Genomic DNA, 17,564 nt, shown 5'->3' on the forward strand with positions numbered 1-17,564 from the left:
AAAATGAGTGTTTTAGCTTGTGTGACAGAGAGAGAGCAGGAAGTACTGAAAGCAAGAGAGGAAAACAAAGGAGGAGAAGAAAAAAGGAAACGAGGTTACGAGAGGAAAGTAAGGGAGAAGAAAAAAGTAAGTAAAGGAGAAGAGGATGAAGAAGAAAAGATAATGAGGGCAGAGGTGAAGACGGGATGAAAGAAGAGAGGTTGGGAGAGGAAAGAAAGGACATGAAAGGAAAAGAGAAAAAGAGGAAGGAAAGGAAAGAAGAATGGACTAGGAGCTGAGGGGGGGAAAAAGGAGACGAGGGCAGTCATGCATCTACCAAACAGGTATGAGCTGAATAACAAACTCTGCGGTGCTCTTTTTTTTTTTGGAAATTAGCTCTTTCGAGGGCACTAATGTCAATACTGTCGCTGCCTTCCTCTCCATCTCCTCTTTTGTGATTGCTGAGCGGTCCCCTATGCACATACCCTTTGACTCATGCACACTTCTCCCTGCTCATACCCAGCAGAGACAACCAGGCATGTGGTTAATGCAGTGTGTACGTATGGGCGCAAATACATGCATGTGTGTGTGTGTGTGTGTGTGTGTGTGTGTGTGTGTGTGTGTGTGTGTGTGTGTGTCTCAGCCAGCACTGACGCAGACCGTAGTCGCCAACTCGCCCCTCAACAAAAATGTGATTTAGCTCTGCACCAATCCACCCCCCCACACCCCCCAGACACACACACACACACACACATATAGATACTCAACAGTGAGAGAATAAAGATATGCCTTTGCTGAGAGAAATGACTGATGATGCACAACCACACAGCACCACAAACTTACAGGCTACAACACAAATCTTACAGTGCAGTCTGAACTGTTTGATTCATTCGCAGTTAGCAAGTTCTGTGACTTTAGTTTGGTTTCTAATATGCGTGGCTTGCCTGTAATACCTGCAAAGGCTCTCTCTGAACAACCCAAATCCCCTTTTTAGACAGGATTAGTTTTCAGGTCAGTGTCAGATTTGCAGCAGTTCCATTATGACTATCTGTAATGTCCATGTCCGATCACTAAGTAACTTGTACAAAGTTGAGATGAACTTAGAGAGATAGACAGGTTTTCTCAAAAAAATTCAAAAGGCAGACAGGTACAATGTTATGCAGCCCTAACATGTCCTGCAGCTGCTTTACAGTAAAAGCCTTTCAGTGACAGAGACTGAGTATGGCACAAGTTAACATTCAGGCAAAGAGCTTCAGGCTCCAACTGGACAAAAGTCAAACCTGCATCTATAAGGAACTCTCTGTCCCTGCACTGTCACTGTTAGTAAAATGTGGACAGCAAAGGCTGAGAAGGCAGGGGTGCAGAGATTTTTACCTTTGAACTATTAGTTAATTATTCATTTATTTACAAGTCGTTCATACAGTAAAGCATTTACTATTTCCGCTACCTCAGCTGTGAGAATTATACTCATGTTAACATCTTTCTTTCAATGTACAGAACAAGCTGTTTAAATAACAAAAAAATCACTTTGAGCTCAGAGAAATCCTGATGGCAATCGGCACGTTTTTCTGAAATTTAATAGACTATATAATTAATCAAAGTGAAATATTTATCAACAACAAAAACGAGTAAGTTGCAGTCTTAACTGGATGGTCTACAAGCGTTTGAATACAATGTACATCTAAAACCAATCTGAAAAGCACGAGTTTGAGAGCATAAGGAGCTACAGTATGTTCTGAGTATAATGTCACGTTGCCAGCCCTTCCTCTTATCACCCTTACTGACATCTGGAGAAACAGCATAAGGAAAGAGGCAGCCTCAGTGGCCTACGGTCGTGGAGATACCCAGTAAAGCAAAAGGACAACGAAGGACACAATTTAAAACTGTGTACTCAACCGCCGGTCTTTTACAAGATCTGAGCCAATCAAACGGTCGCCTGCAGACTTCCAAGAGCTCCTTATCCCAAGTTTGCAGACCCTTAGTGCGTAGAAATGCAGCTCTGGTAATGACAAATTAACTTCTTACTCAAGTTGCTGAACACCAGAGAATAAGACTGACTCTTCACCATGTTGAGCTGAAGTTCCAGGTGAATCAGCGTTGAGCTCACTCTCATTCAGCTGCTAATGACAGGCTACTAAATCTCTGTCCAATAAAAGGTCATATGACTTTTGTCTGTATGCCTTGGTATGCAAGTCAGAACTAGTCAGCTTCCCTAACACTCACACACAGAAAAACACATTTGTGACTGTGGAGGCCCCTCTGAGAGGTTTAACCTTATCCAAAATGTTCAGGCACTGGACTTGTCAGGCAACTGTTTAAAAGCTTTTTGACCTGGATATGCACACCTACACATGCTGACTAGCTGAGCACTTTTAGCATTCAGAGCAAATTATTACGTCAAATTCATGGCTTAAAAAAAAAAAAAAGCCATCAAAATAGCTATTTAAAAAAGGGAAAGAAACAGAAAGAACAGTGTTTTCAGTATGATGAACTTTCAGGGGGAAGTTTAACAAGCCTCGTTTTCTTAATGTTGTGCCATAACACTGTTGCAGAGCACAACTTTAAATGGGCCCCAGAACAGTTACTGGAGTGTTTGGATAAATGCTGCTGGCAGCCACCGCAGGGATCTGCTCCTTCTAAAGCCTGGTGATTGTACCTCCAAGATATCGGGCCCCATGGCATGAGCATTCTTCTGTTTTTATCCTAAACCTTTCAAACCTTTATCTTGACCAATGTTAGCTCAAAGTCGAATTCAGCAAACAAAACATAAATCACTTGTTTCAACCTGATGAATCCCACTGGTTCATGAGGAGCGGAGTGGTGGTGAGATTTTATCACTAAAGCTAATCAACACTTCTTAATTGCTATACAAGGCTGCCTGTTCTGCTCCAGTTTTCAACAGGCTGCATTCATGAAATCAGCAATCAGGCGGGTATCGACCTAAAACGCAAACCAACTGAGAGCTGGAGTTTTGCACAGTGCAATCAGGCTGTTAAATCAGGCATCCTGAGGAAATTCATGAAACATGAAGAAAGACTCAGCTGACGCACAACAAAGGTTAATAAGTTCCTTTACTTGAATTTTAGTGCCATTCTTAATTATTGACAAATCCACAACAGTCCCCAGCCCTGACAACAGAATGAGGTTTATACACAGTGGTCTTCAGAGCGCCACAAAGCCTTCTGTCAATGTCAACTTATTTATAAAGCACATTTAAAACATCAGATGGTCAAAGCGCTGTACAGTACATTATAAAACATAACCTAAAAACAGCCATGAAAAGACACACACAACAAGAAATAGCCACAGCCCTAAGATGCAAAATCAATAATAAATAGGATAAAAGAAAAACAAAAAGTCCAGCTATCAAGCTGTGCCGTAAGCCAGGACATATTAGTTCGTCTTGAGCATTGCAGACGGGGCCAATCTAATATATAAAGGCAGCTCATCTCAAAGCCCTGGGGCTGCAACAGCAAAGGCGTGGTCGCCTCCACACGTTTTCCCTGATTTAGGAACAACCAGGAGTGAGTGATCTGCAGATCTAAGAGGTCTGGCTTGACAACAGGGTTTAAAAAGTTCTGACAGAGAGGGAGGGGCTAAAACATCTAGTGCTTGAAAAGCCATAACAGGATTTTAAACTGGATCCTGACACGAATAGGTAACCAGTGGAGAGAGGTGCCAATCGAAGGCGATTCAGCAAATAATGACATGTCCCAGTATAAAGGGCATTACAGTACTCTAAGCAGCTTGAAACAAAAACAGATAACCCTCTCAAGAAGACTGCTGCCACGCCGTCTTCCAGAGCCTTCACATGCGGCATTAGAAGTAAAACTAACTGATCCAGCCTCAGCACTAAGCAATGTGACGCCGAACACCATTTGTTACTACTGCTCATGTTGAGCAATGTTTTTCTATTAAGATCATTAAGATTACTGTACAACCTACGGCTCAGGCAGCTTTCCTGCTGTGGCCTATCTTGTCTACTTGAGATGTTCCACAGGGAGCAGTAACACAGCCTCTCTGTTTTTCGGTTCACCTTTAAAGATCGACTGCTGCTGCTACTAATGTCTGCTGCTGCTTTCTGAACTGCGCCTGTGGTGTTGTTTCATTTCTTAAATTAAAACTTTGTTGGTGGGAACTCATATACTGTAAGACAAAGAAATCAATGCTCCTCTGTCCCCTGTGTGAGTTTAAGAATAAGCAGTAACACAGTAATTGCAATTTATGGGCTATTTGCTGCTTTATGCTTAATGGAAAATAACAGCATACAGACGGTGGGTGGTTTCTCATAGTCTCTTAAATTACTGTGTGATTATACACAACTCCAGGTTGTGACTTTGGAGGAGCAAGAGGGGATGAATTTAAAGCAAAGTTATAAACAGACACACACAACTTCTAAACCAGTGAAAAAAACTGATGTCTAGCAGTACTACCACCAATGATAAACCATTTACCAACATCAGAGGGGAACCATTGACTTTTATTATCCCCCAGGGACCCAGGGTCCCAGGGTCGCTGTTGAATGTCTTCCATTTCTGTTGTGGTTCCACAACCAGTTCAGTCTCCAGGGACCAAGAGACACAAGAAAACATCAGAAACTCCAAATGCCACTAAATAATGTGTGCAGTTAATACATATGACACACACTTGTGCTTCCTTGGACCACAGTATTTGCCGTGAGTGTGATTGTCTGCTTACCTATGCAGACATCTATCTTGCCCTTGATGGCGGCTTCATGTAACGGCGTATAGTTCCAGTTGTCTCGAGCATTGGGGTCGGCCCCCTGACACAGCAGCAAGGACACCACCTGTAAACAACATGCACAACATCTGATTTCCCCTTTCCGTGGTGCAAATAACATCTCTGGTGCTTAACAGAACAGTAAATAGTTCAATAGAGTCAAACTGTGACATCTGACAAACAAACGTGACATGCAGACATGCTGTTTGGACGTGGGCTTCTATTCCACTCAGGCTCTCTGCGCTGGCCCATCGGCCGTCCTGAGCCTTCGAGTCCACCCATTTTTGTTGGCTAGTCTTCATCCTCCAAGAATTCCCCCTTGTATTCAAGTTGTGCTTGGGTAAATCCCTAGATCTATATTTTAATCGCTCCACGCTCAGCTCAGAAGTGATTCCGGTCAGCCGTCTTGACAGACATCCCAAAGCTCTTGTAGCGGCTGAGTGATTGATTTCAATTTGTATAGTGTTTTTATCCTCATGTAAATGCATTAGTAAGACCCTTGGCATGGCAGACAAGTTTACAAGGTGCTCTCCAACAGTGCGCTAAAAGCCTCTGTGGTTAATGGCCAGGAGCACAAAAAGCATTAGCACATCTGTCACAGCTAAACCAAAACACCATCATGTTTGAGTGAGATCAGAATATTGAAGTAGCAGTGACAGAGAACGCTCAGACTTTCTCGATGTGCTCTTTAGGATAAACAGTGCATTATACTTTACAGTGAGCAGAGAAGATTTGCATGTTCAGACGGGACGATCTTTGACTGGCTTTGTCTGAATCAGCACTGTGGCAAAATAATCCACTCTGAACATAAATACAGTAAAATCAACATGCAGGTACAACGAAACGTTACCGTGTCAAGTCTCACCTCAGAATGACCAAAAGAGCAGGCGTTATGTAGTGGGATCAGACCCCCATCATCCCGAGCGTGCACGTTAGCTCCCGTCTGAAGCAGGTGGTCTACCACATCTTTCCGCCCAAAACCTGAGGCAAGAGCAGAGAGAAGGGAATGTTGGGAAAAGCAACAAAACAATTAAGAACCAAAATATATATTATTTATATTCTATTGACTTTGTCCTGTAACTTCTGCTGTCCTTTTATTTTTGTATTTTGATTCATATTTCATTTTGAGCTTTTTCTATTTATACATGTGGTTGATTTGTTTTGTAGCAGCTGCACAAGTGAAGCTGGTTACGTCTTCACTACAGACATGATGAAGGACTTGAGAGAGAGTCTGTTTTAGTTCAGGACGTCCTGAGATGCAAAGTAGCTGTGCATCTCTCTCTTGTTGATCTTTTCATTCTGAAAAGACAAAATGATTTAAAAACAGCCAAGTCTGCAACCAAAGAGCTGAAGTAAAGATAAAACACTTCCGTTGCTGTTAACCACATTCTTCAATTCCACTGTTCTCCACATTTTGCTTGTGGCAAAGAAGAACAGGCTAGTGCTCACGTATGACAACTGCTGAAAAACAACTTTTGATAATATTCACTTGCAGCAGACTGGGAAGTGTCAACAGCATGTGTCAGCACAAGTACAGGTAGATATCATCTGAATAATACTGTGCATTTGAAAAGTGAGCGCAGATTAAAGTGGTGCTCATAAAAAGAAGCCACAGCCTATGAGAATGTGTTAGTGAAAATGTTAGTGATATTCTTGAGTATATTGGGATGTGTCATTGATAAATTCTGGCCTTGCGTCCACCATTTCACCTGTAAAATTACACTTCCAGCCTAGAAGACAACTGTCCAATGACAACACAAACATTATTGTTTGGGATTTCTTGTGTAACTGACCTACAACACTGGTCAGTAGCAATCGAAGAGATGTTTTGCCTGCACTGGAAATTATACAGCTGGAAGCAGCAAATCACTGTATCCTGCATGTAGCCACTATGTTTTTAACATAATTTAATTATATTTGTATACTGAGTAAGAGATAGGAAATGGGTTTGGACGGCTGAAATAAACATTAAATATCTGTTTGAAACACAATAACTCATGAGGCCACGGGGTCGGTGCCTTTCATATATTTACTGTTGGCATCTGCCAATAAGATCCTGCACACTGGTAGTAAAACCATGCTTGTAAACGATGTTTATTGGCGTCTTTCTGGCTCCTATGCCCTACACACAGCTGCCCAGCTGGGTAGTCTGCAGATTAAGACTGATTCAAATGGGATTTTCGTTATGATTACCCGCAGCGAAATGCAGGGGTGTCGATTTACGTCCTGTCACGTCTTTGGCGTTCACATTCATCGCATCCACGAGTTTCTTCACCCTTGAAACATCCCCGTTTCGACAGGCTTCAAACAGCTCCCTGAAAGCTCCGTCTGCACCGCCGCCGCCGGAGTCGGGCGTAGAGCCGGGGCTGGTCCCGCTGCCCTCGATGGTGGTCGGGGAGCTAGTGCTGCTGCTACAGCTGCTGCTGCTGCTGCTGCTGGTGGTGGTGGTGAGGGCCAGAGCTGGGGAGGTGGTAGTGGGAGAGGACGGGGTTACCTCACCATCAGCCGTGTTCTCCATTGCGGCTCCGTGGGGAAGCGGGGAGGCATCGTCGGCGGGTGCCGGTGGAGAGCCAGGAGGGGTGGCGGGCAGAGAGGAGCCGCGGGGCGTGGAGGACAGCTGGGAGTTTGGCGGCTGCTGCTGAGAGGAGCGACGAGGCGTCGCCATTTTCACAGTCCCCACTAGCAACAAAAACACTGCTGACAATTTCCTGCCAAGGAAGGCAAACTTCCGCTCAGGCTTACTGGGAATACGTTTGATGGACTGGACCCTGGCTGCACCAATAAATGCTAATTCACTGTTAATTACTGGGATATCATCTTTAATCATTTGCGTCTATTCAAATCTGCTTATGCACACATGGCACCACCTTTGCATTAAAAAAAAGAATATACCAATCAACATCTTCACAATTCTTACCTGAATACAACACGTCTAATGGGAATTAAGCACTCAGAAAGAGAATAACAACCATCTGAACTGAGGGCTTGTTTCAGACCCCTCTGGTGCAGGTTACAGTATGTGATTAGTCAATTAATGTCAGCTGGTCTGGCTGAAAACAACACTGCCATTTAGTGGAGAATATGGGCAATGACTCCAGAACGGAGACTTAGACTTAGTGGTCTGATGTCCAGTTCTAAGATTCAAATAAACTCATTCATACCTTCATTTCCAGCAGAGTACGTTATATTGTAATAGTATTGTGTATTGTCTTCCCCAAAAGACAGCTTCAGCTTTAACCAGAACCAGGAGAACTGAGCATATTGCACTACTTCTTAAATCCTTACACTGGCTACCAGTTACCTACCAAATTATATTTCTCATCTCATTGAAGAATACAAACCCAGCAGAGCTCTGAGATCCTTAGGCAGCAGTCAGCTGGTAGAACCTTGGGTCAGGAGCCAGGGTGAATCTGCTTTTAGCTGCTGTGCTGCATAGAGGGAACCCGTGACCTGCCCCAACTCTGTCACTTTCAAGTTTACAGTGAAAACTGCTGTTTCCCTGTGCCTTTGACTGATGCTGTATTTTTGTTTTTGTTTTTTTTTTTGTGCTGTATTAGCAGCAACCTGAAACTTTTTATTGCACCGTAACTGCAAGATAGTTGTGTTTCAGACATTTTGTTCTGCATTTTCAGAACTTACTTTTTACAGTGATCAACAGCTAATTTCACTGATTTGAACAGTTGTATAATATGTGTTTATGTACTAGGGGGATAAAACCTTCAATTAATAAAGGTGAAAAGAAAGGTGTGTTTCATTCATTGACAGGTGAATCAACATATTCCACTGTGCCACAGCAGTAATGAATGGTGACAAAACAACTTTGGTGTCAGGGGATCACTATGCAAATTCCTGTCTGGTTGGTTGGGTGCCATACCTCTCATACTTTTTCAACTCCTTGTGTGTCAAAGCTCAAACGTGGCCTGAAGATGAAGAGTTAAAACAAAAACAGAATGATTCCAGCAGCTTCAATCAAATGATTTTGAAAATGAATAGTCAAGAATTGTGATAGGTAGCCTATTTATACAACAAAAATATATATATATTTGCTCAAAACAGCTACTGAAGGCACTGGTGACTAAACTACATCTGGAGGTGCCAGTGTACATTATATTAAAGCATTGCTCATATTTTTCAAATTTAAGTTCTAGGAGAGCTTGGTGACTCCACGCACAGTAGTTCATCACCAAATCTTTCAGACTGAGGTAAAAATCTAATGGTATGTTGATGGACACCGTGCAACAGATGCTGAGAAGTGGTCAACATGCAGTCTCTTGGCATATCAGGGTGTTCAGCTACTTAGAAACTTCACTTCTTGTGGGTCTGATAAAGGTGATGGCGGAGTCACACTCTCACCCCACTTGCTTTTAGCATCTATGAGAGTAATGACGTCATGAAAGTTGTTCACATTTTTGGGTTTGACCATCACTGATGAGCACAATGAACATTCCTCTCTAAAGAGAGTTTATTAGCATTTGGAAATAATCCACTTTTATGGCAACATCAGAGTGACTGGAGAGGAAACTTCCGAGAGAGCAAAGGTAGAGAGAAGGAGGGCGGAAGAGAACAGATACAAGGACGCGCAAAGGCATTTAAGATTCTTGCAGAACTACATTCTACAAAAATGGTTCCCACACAGGCACAGCAGCATTTTCACACAAAAATAATCATAATCCGAGCTGTCCTACTAGGCTGATGAGACTGACATTTCACTGATAACACCTAATCTTTCCCCAGTTCTTTGTCACGTGTTGCACGTTTGCATGACAAAAGACTTATCGAAACCCCTCTTTCCCCGTCCTTACTGCTGCAGATCACAATGGAAATGCTCTCAGCCCGACTGCGTAGGGCGCGCTGCACCTGCCCTATGTGGGACTGAGACTGACAGGTAAAGCTAAAGCCCCGCCCACTGCCAAGTTTCAGTCGGACTTGTTTTCTAGACCAGCTGTTGCGGCTGTCAAAAGTCGTACGTTTCTGTTTCAATTACTACACTGAGTTTGGGAATGAGAGCACACACATCAACAACAGCAGCAGCGAACATGCCGGACCGATCATCTCAGCAGTGGATGCGGACGTCCTTGCGCACCCCGGGGATCCTGATCTTCGGGATGGTCCTGGCTCCCTGTGGCTGGATCTTTGACCTGGTCGCCACTGTAGCTCCAAGCTGGAGGACCCTCAACAACCTCCCAAACAACCCACCCGACAAGTTCATCGAACAAGGCATCTGGGACATCTGCATAGGCTCCACACTCTCCTCCACACTCTCCTGCGGCCAGTCGGACACCACATACTTCAACAACCAGATCATCCCCATTGCCCGGGGTCTGATGGTTGCCTCCCTCATCGTGACTCTAATCGGGCTGGCCGTGGCCATCCCGGGGGTCCGCTGCTGGAGGGACAACCCTAACTGGGTAGTGGCCGGCTTGGGAGGAGTGCTGCTTTTCCTCTCAGGCGTCATGACCATCATACCCATCGCATGGTACACACACATCCTCAAGAGCGTCACAACGGTGTCCTCGACCACAGATGTGCGCGTAGGCTACTGCATCGTCCTGGGATATATCGGCGGGATATTTGAAATCCTGGCCGGCATTGTCATGTTCATCGGGATCTGCCGTTGCTGCGGAGGAAAGAACCGAGGGGAGAAACGGGTTAACACCGTGACCGCCCGGTATGTCCACGAGATGCCGCCGTCCAGACCGACTGAAGTACCCAGAGCACCCAGAGTGAGCCGAACCAGGAGCCCCCCCAGCAGCACCAGCAGCGTCTCATACCCCAGAGACTACGTGGATGATGATGTGTCCTTCCCCCGGGCCAAGACCCCGCCGCGCCGTGTAGAACACACCTCCTACAACCGCAGACCGTATGATGTCGACCTATGAGAAGCACATGCCTCTCACCTGCAGACTAAAACCCACAGCAAAAGGGAAACAACTCGAAGAAGAACATGGCAATTGAAATAAGAGACTGAGACTGGAAAACATCTATGGGAAGAAGCAATGCTAATAATAACACAATGTCTTTATAAAGTTAGTAACTGTATTTTTCTATAATTTTCTGGAGTATTCTAACAGTAGACAGGAGGCAAATACCATCCTCTCACTGTTGACTGGAGTTATTCTGAAACCAGAAACTTTCAGCAGTAGGCTGCCAAGACATTAAACCCTTTATTAGCCTGTTATGAAATAACTCAAGTCACTACTAAGAGAAGCAGAATCAAGTTAAACACCTCTTTAGTTGTTACAGTGTTTCATCAGTGGATCAGTAGGCCTATCATTTGAGTTTCATTCGCATATCAGCTTACAGATGTTGCTAATTACTGACCTAACTAGATTAATTGTAACATGATTATAATATATTGCAGATGTGCCTCAAGCTGTCCAGTTATCAGAAGGAGAATTAATGGCCAAGTAGATTTGAACATGCAAAGAATTTGACTCCGGTACAGAGGCTCTCAGTGTGTTTGTAAGGCAACAGGAAATAAAAAAAAACAACAACAATGAAAATAAAAAATACAATTATTGTTATTGCCATAGCTATTTAGATGAGCTGAGAAAATGGAAGGACATTTCTATGAAGGAAGTCTGGAAAGTGAAGAATTCTGTATTATTTTTGCCAAGAAGAGAAAACCTACAGTACACTGTGTAATAGGCCCGAAGAAAAACAATGTAAAGCTGCCTTTTACATCATGCAGATGAATTCCATTTGTAAATAGTCCTCATCTTTAAGTAAGCTTTTATATTTTTGTATCTGCACTGTCAAATGCAAGACTTCTTCTTTTTCCATTTTTATGTAAGTATTCAGACCTTGTGCACTGTATAGTTAAGGACAGTGGGACATATTCTCTGGAGTCATCAACATTGTCTTCACTGCTCTGTGGTAAAAGTGCTCTTTATTAAATGTGAATTGTGCTTCCTAATAACAGTCCCTTTCCTCAACCTACCTCTTTGTCATGTTAGGGTGGCGGGGTGTTTAAATAATCCAGTTGATGTTAAAAATTGCCCCATCAGGTTTAGATTTTATTGCAGAAGTAACTGGAACTGTCTGTGGCTCTAATGGTAATGCAGTGAGGTTAAGTGTTCTGTCAGTTCAATGTTATTGTTAAAAGCACAGTGAAGATGCACATGGTGCAGGCTTGTTTGTGCTGTAGGGACAACCAGACTAGTTACAGTAGGGACACATCAACTTAACGATACTGACCAATGTACAACAGCACAATCTCATGTCTACAGAAGTGCAAAGAGGTTAATCCTGCAAGTTCACATAAGAGATAATGAAGATAATGTATTCTGTCCTATGTAACCATAAAATGTGATGGTCATGGCTGGAGAGAGTCACACAGGCAAGAAGGGTAGAGGTCATCAATATGTTTCAAAGAAACATACAGACAGACAGCATTTTACAGTGATACTGTATTTTTATGTCTTTGCCACCCACTCTGCTCATTCCTAACAAATATACAGACAATGTGGTCCAACCAGTCTGACAGGTCGGTTTCTCTCTGCAGCTTGTCTAACTACATTGCCTCTTTTGTTTAAACTTAACATACACCCAAATGGAAACTCTTACTGAGACAGGAAGCTGTTGTGTAAATTCTTGCATTCGGAGCAAGTCAGTAAAGCAGTACACTGATAAACACTGTATTATATGGACTGTGTAAAGTTCTCAAAGTGAAACTATGCCACAAAACAGACAGAAAGAAGTAAAAGGCCCCCTTCATAATAAAGAGCAACTGTCACTATTCGTTGTTGAGTGAATGAGTCAGGTTTAGATCATGCTGATACTGAAGTTTTATTCTGGAAGAGTCTGTGTTGCTCACTTCAGACCACTTCCTCATTGGATAAGTGACAGTTTGCTACTACCCCTACTGGCAAAGAAAGAAAAATACCAACATGTTTGAGTTCAATGGTCATTTTCAACATTTCAGCCTGCTCCTGATAATGTATCCATTCACAGTGTTGAATAAACACTGAGAGCTGGAGAAATGCAGGAGAAATAATGGCAGTAAGCCAGGTATTGTTAAAAACACTCCTAATTCTCCAGGTATGAGAGACTAACCTGAGCCAGGTCATTTGTAAAAGAAGATTTCAAGATGTGTTGCATTTCACATTATCACACTAGTGTTTATAAAATTGCCACATAGAATACACTGACTCATAAAATGTGCCTGAGAGAGGTGGGGCGAAAATAGATGTTACACCTATTGTGTTTGTTTCATTCTCCTGAATTGAAAAAATGCTGAATGAATAGGTGTCAATCACACCACCTCCACAACAACTCTGTGAATTGCCATCACATTTTTGCCTTACATTTGGGTTTATTTTCACACCTACTGCATCCTCAGTTTTTGTAGGGCTCTGGTAAGTGACAAAATGAATTGTATGAGTTCAGGAAAAGCAGCATTGTTTTCACCTTACCAACATACATTTTACAGTGAATAGTCAGTGAATGGTTTGAAAGCATTAGTCAGTACAAGAATGCATCATCATGCATCATCATCATGATTTTAAAAAATGCTGGATCATTTTCATACATGGCACCAGCAAACAATAGCATCTTTACAAGTTTAATTATTTAGCAGACATCAACATATAATTTTTAATGTGTTGCAACAGCATTTACTGCATTTGGCCATTTTTTCAATGTGCTTCTCCTTCTGTAAAACAAACATGCAAAGTCTGCTTATTAATTGGAAGGCACATGTTGACATAGTGCCACCCCCCCTTTATAGCAAATTCCGCACACTCCTAGCTGAAACCAGTCTGTGTTTTATGATATCACAAAGGTCGCTAGCAGTTCAGTCCACATGAGTGCATGGCAGTTATTCCCAGTCTTATTTCCTGGTGAGTTTAGTAAACACTGAGGCTGATGCTGGTGAGTCACTAAAATCACTGTTAATACATGCTGATGGCAGCTTGTGCAAACATCTCAACACCTTTATGACTTCAAAGTGACAAAACAGTTATTTTGGATTATTATTACCACTGTGAAATCATAAAAAACACTAAACAACGTGTTTAATAATGATTTCTCATTTAAAAAACAATATACTGTACCTGCTGCAAGCCTATTGCTCATATTTTACAGTGACTGATTAAATTCCTTGAGGCATATAATACAAAATTATACATGCCAAGGAAACAGACTGAAAGTGTAGACATCTTTGACACATGCAGGGACACGGATGGACAAATCAGCTTTTCCTCAGTCTCATCTTGCTTTGCATTTGCACAGCTCGTTCAATACAAAGATGAGAACAGGACTCATATAAACAAAAATCACTTTATCATCGTGACTAAACACATAGCATTAGTTACTAGTAAATATCCAGCACCAGCCAACAGTAATTACAGTATATTAACAAAATCAACTTAATAAAGAATAATTAAGTCAGACAACTAAGAGCTGCACCTATCTGCACCAAACATTAACTGTGTAGCATGATTGGAAGTTTAAAATGAAGCAAAACAGGATCTGCAAAGGCACATGTATTGTATACATTTTAGTTTCAGGCGGTTGACATGTTCTCACAAGTGTAACTTTTAATTTCTTGTCCAGTCACTGTCATCAGCAGGTAGGTATCTTTCCTGTTTTTACCCGATTACGCTCACTCTGGATTGTAATTAATCAAGGATTTAGCTCAGGGGCTGATTTAAAAGCAGACACAGTAAAGAATAAAACTAAGTTCACAATGTGGAAAACAAAGAAAACTAGAGACATAGCTGCTTTGAGAACATTAGTATCTATAATGATTCGTTGTTTTTTTTACACTGCGACATTTTTTTGGTTATTTGTGCTGCAGGAGTTCAAATCTCAACATGAAGATGGCTTCACACAACAAACTGAGTTCTTTTTTCCATTGAGTTGGAAAATCTGATTATTCTTAACCAGGTGCAAACCAGATGCTTCCTAAACAAGCAAAACAAAAACTTTGCAAGTGGCTCCAGGCATCCTACTTACTTCAGTTATAGGCAGTCAAATAGTTAGTGTGCACTTGTAACAATTTGCCCCAATAGCAGGTAAGTTGTCACGTTATGTGGGGTAAGTTGTCACGCTGGGTAACGCAAGAAACTAGATCTCATTTGGACAGCTGTTAGAAAATGGCTCCACACAGAAAAGGCACAAGCACTCATCTTCATCAGATGAAGACTTATCTAGTGTCTTTGGCTTCAGATCAAATCAAATCAACATTAATTTATATAGCACTTTAAAAACTAAGTCTTGGTGACCAAAGTACTTCACATGAATACCATAACAATACGCACAATACAACATAACAATAATGGTAAAACTCAACCAAGGATAAAATGTAAATGTTTGTTAAAACATGCACTATAGTGCATGTACTGTAATAGTAAAGTGCTGCTGAACAGTGCAAACAGGGCTTAATCCAAATTAAGAATGACCATAATAAATTGCTGCTAAGAAGTACAAGACTTAGTAATTGCATCAGTTGCACTAGGAACAAAAAAGTCAGAGGTCAAAGGGGAAATGTGCTGTGCAGTCAGTAGTGCACATACATCACTTATTATCACTTCACAATCAAAAACACTAAACAAAATACACCAATAAAAAAGAGAAGCTATGTTTAATACAGAGTATTTTAATGAAAAAACTTCAAACAGTCAAAGAGTAACACAAAGTTGTGAGCACCACTGTGGGTTAGTCCTCCTCTGTGCTCAGGTGCTGACCAGCTGCTTAGACATTTGTTGACTGATTGCCGCCTGGCGCTGCTGTGGGCAAGAGCAGCGCTGTCTCTCTCTCTGCTGGAGAGTCTGTCCAGTCCTAAAGTCTCTGAGGTCATGTGTAGCGTGGTCATGAGCACAATACTGAACATTACAAGAAATCCTGTCTAGTTACTGACTTACATCATCTTCATTCCCATCTTTTTCACATGGTATTTATACAATCAGTTTAGCTCAATTACTGAAACAACCACATATTATTTGAGACTGGACTGAGACTCGCTCTGAGAGGGAACAAAAAGGCTCTGTATCCTAAACAGCCACTGGGTTATTGGCCACTAGGAGCTACTTCAACAACAAATCCTATAATAACCAACGTGTTACCCCACAACAATTCATTTTACCCGGTCTGCTTTTGCATAGTCATCTAGTGTGGCAAAGAGAGAGAGAATTTGCCTTTGGATTGACAGTGAACACTGACAGTGGGGCATCAGCTCCATGGCACTTTCTGGTGTCATTTATTGTAGTTGCTAGTCTCTTAAACTCTGGGTCAGGACTCAAGTGGTACATGTATATTTTAAAGAGACTTGAGAGTCAGTGTATTTGCATTGAATTGGTCGTTGCTTTAAAATGGTTAATTTAATTTCTGTTTGAATGTGAGTTTGAGGTAGTGTTTGCAAAAAGATGAAGCACTAAAATTTTGTAAAATAATTAATAAGAATACATTTTTACAGATTACATTAGTTCCCAGGGCATGCCTAGGCCCAGAGAGGATCAGATTTGCTAAGTTACTAGTTTTGCCCAAATATGTGGTAGCCAAACAGGAAAAATGTTTTATTAGAATTTCAAAAGCATTAAATGGTAAAATGTAAAAAGTTATTTATTTTCCCAGTTTACTAGGGACGGCATAATGTTTTTCTCAGTATAATTCAATAGAAGATATAGGGTTTATAAATCTATTGAATCACTACATATAAATTCAGTGACAACAGTGTATGACTGCAGAATACTTAAAACCTAGTTAGACAATACTGGTATGACTCCTTCCTGTCCAAACCTTTTGTGCAACTAAGGTATTGGGTGCTATCACAACCTGCAAAATATAACCCACAGAAATTACATCCTGCTATTTTGTCAGTTTTAGATTAGCAGTAGACTGAACTGCACTGACTGTGTTGAAGTACATATGTACTTGCATGGTTTTATTATCTAACACTTTTCACCAAAATGAAAATGTCTTTGGCTCAATCAGCATCTGTTTCTGGGGACTGCTGTAGTTTATATGCTGTTTGCTGTTAGTAAGTGTTTAAAGTTTTACATCCAGTACTTTCATTTTGTGCAACAGACGCTGACCTGAAGTTTGAATTTTACATTTGCTGAATGTTTGTTAAATGAAGAAAAAATGCTTTCATGTCATTTTCTTGGAGATGCAAGTGACTTGTATTATGTTCCGTTTGTTTCATCACCCTTTGTGTTGTTAAACTTGTATGAGTTAAAAAATGGGTCTAGAGGGTTACAAGTTAAAAGTTCTTATACTGTATGTTCTGCCACAAACGTAAGATAAAAATAGATGATTATCATAAACTTTTGTAAAGTTAAAGGCCTATCTGGATGATGATGATGGTGGTGGTGATATCAAAAAGGAGACAGCTGGACTCAAAGAGACAAGAGACACCTGCTGTCAGTCCTACACCTGTTGGACTCTCACTTGATTCATTTCAGTTTTATGATTTCATTGATCTGCACAGGACAACATTGTTGATGGGTGACGAAGAGGTGCATCCCAGTTCTCTTAACTGATCATTCCTTACTTCTCAACCCTTTCTTGACCCAGAAGTTGTACCGCTGCACCATCTTCTAGGATGTTTCAGTTCTCTTGCTGATGTTGGGAGGAGTGAGGAGGCTGCTTAGACAAGACATGAGTGAGAGACCATCCTTTGTGGAAGTCTTTTATGGACTGACGCACCTGTTTATCACTTAGTGATTGTATGCTTCAGGTTAGGGAGTGGAGGAAAGGATATCTCATGTCTCAAGATATTTTTGGTTTCTTTTTCCATGCATGTGTGAGGGACTTGGATGCAAGGAAAAGACAAGTGAGGGAAATGTGGATACAGGTAAAGGAATTGAGATGTACCCTTTGTTGTCCTCAGCACTCAGCATGAC

The 17,564-nt window shown here is 41.6% G+C and overlaps 2 protein-coding genes across 4 annotated transcripts in view; one reads left to right on the forward strand and one right to left on the reverse strand.

The window, feature by feature from the left end:
• The window catches only part of LOC109965665 (tankyrase-1-like), a 70,254-nt gene extending 62,534 nt beyond the window's left edge, over positions 1-7,720 (reverse strand). The window contains exons 1-4 of one of the 3 annotated variants that reach the window (XM_020609875.1): positions 7,637-7,720; positions 6,913-7,427; positions 5,585-5,700; positions 4,678-4,786 (exon numbers count right to left, since the gene is read on the reverse strand). In XM_020609875.1, coding sequence (XP_020465531.1) covers positions 4,678-4,786; positions 5,585-5,700; positions 6,913-7,384 — 697 coding nt within the window. In that variant the 5' untranslated portion in view covers positions 7,385-7,427; positions 7,637-7,720. Of the gene's footprint in view, positions 1-4,677; positions 4,787-5,584; positions 5,701-6,912; positions 7,578-7,636 lie in introns of those variants that run through there. The other 2 variants (XM_020609876.1, XM_020609874.1) reach the window with 2 other exon arrangements.
• Positions 7,721-8,842: 1,122 nt separating this feature from the next.
• LOC109965660 (claudin-23-like) lies at positions 8,843-11,117 on the forward strand. Its single transcript, XM_020609859.1, has one exon. The coding sequence runs from the start codon at positions 9,720-9,722 to the stop codon at positions 10,596-10,598; it is 879 nt and encodes a 292-aa protein (XP_020465515.1). The 5' UTR covers positions 8,843-9,719; the 3' UTR covers positions 10,599-11,117.
• Positions 11,118-17,564: the final 6,447 nt, after the last annotated feature.

The sequence above is a fragment of the Monopterus albus genome, unplaced genomic scaffold, assembly GCF_001952655.1.
Source record: "Monopterus albus unplaced genomic scaffold, M_albus_1.0 scaffold102.1, whole genome shotgun sequence".
Taxonomy (NCBI): domain Eukaryota; kingdom Metazoa; phylum Chordata; class Actinopteri; order Synbranchiformes; family Synbranchidae; genus Monopterus; species Monopterus albus.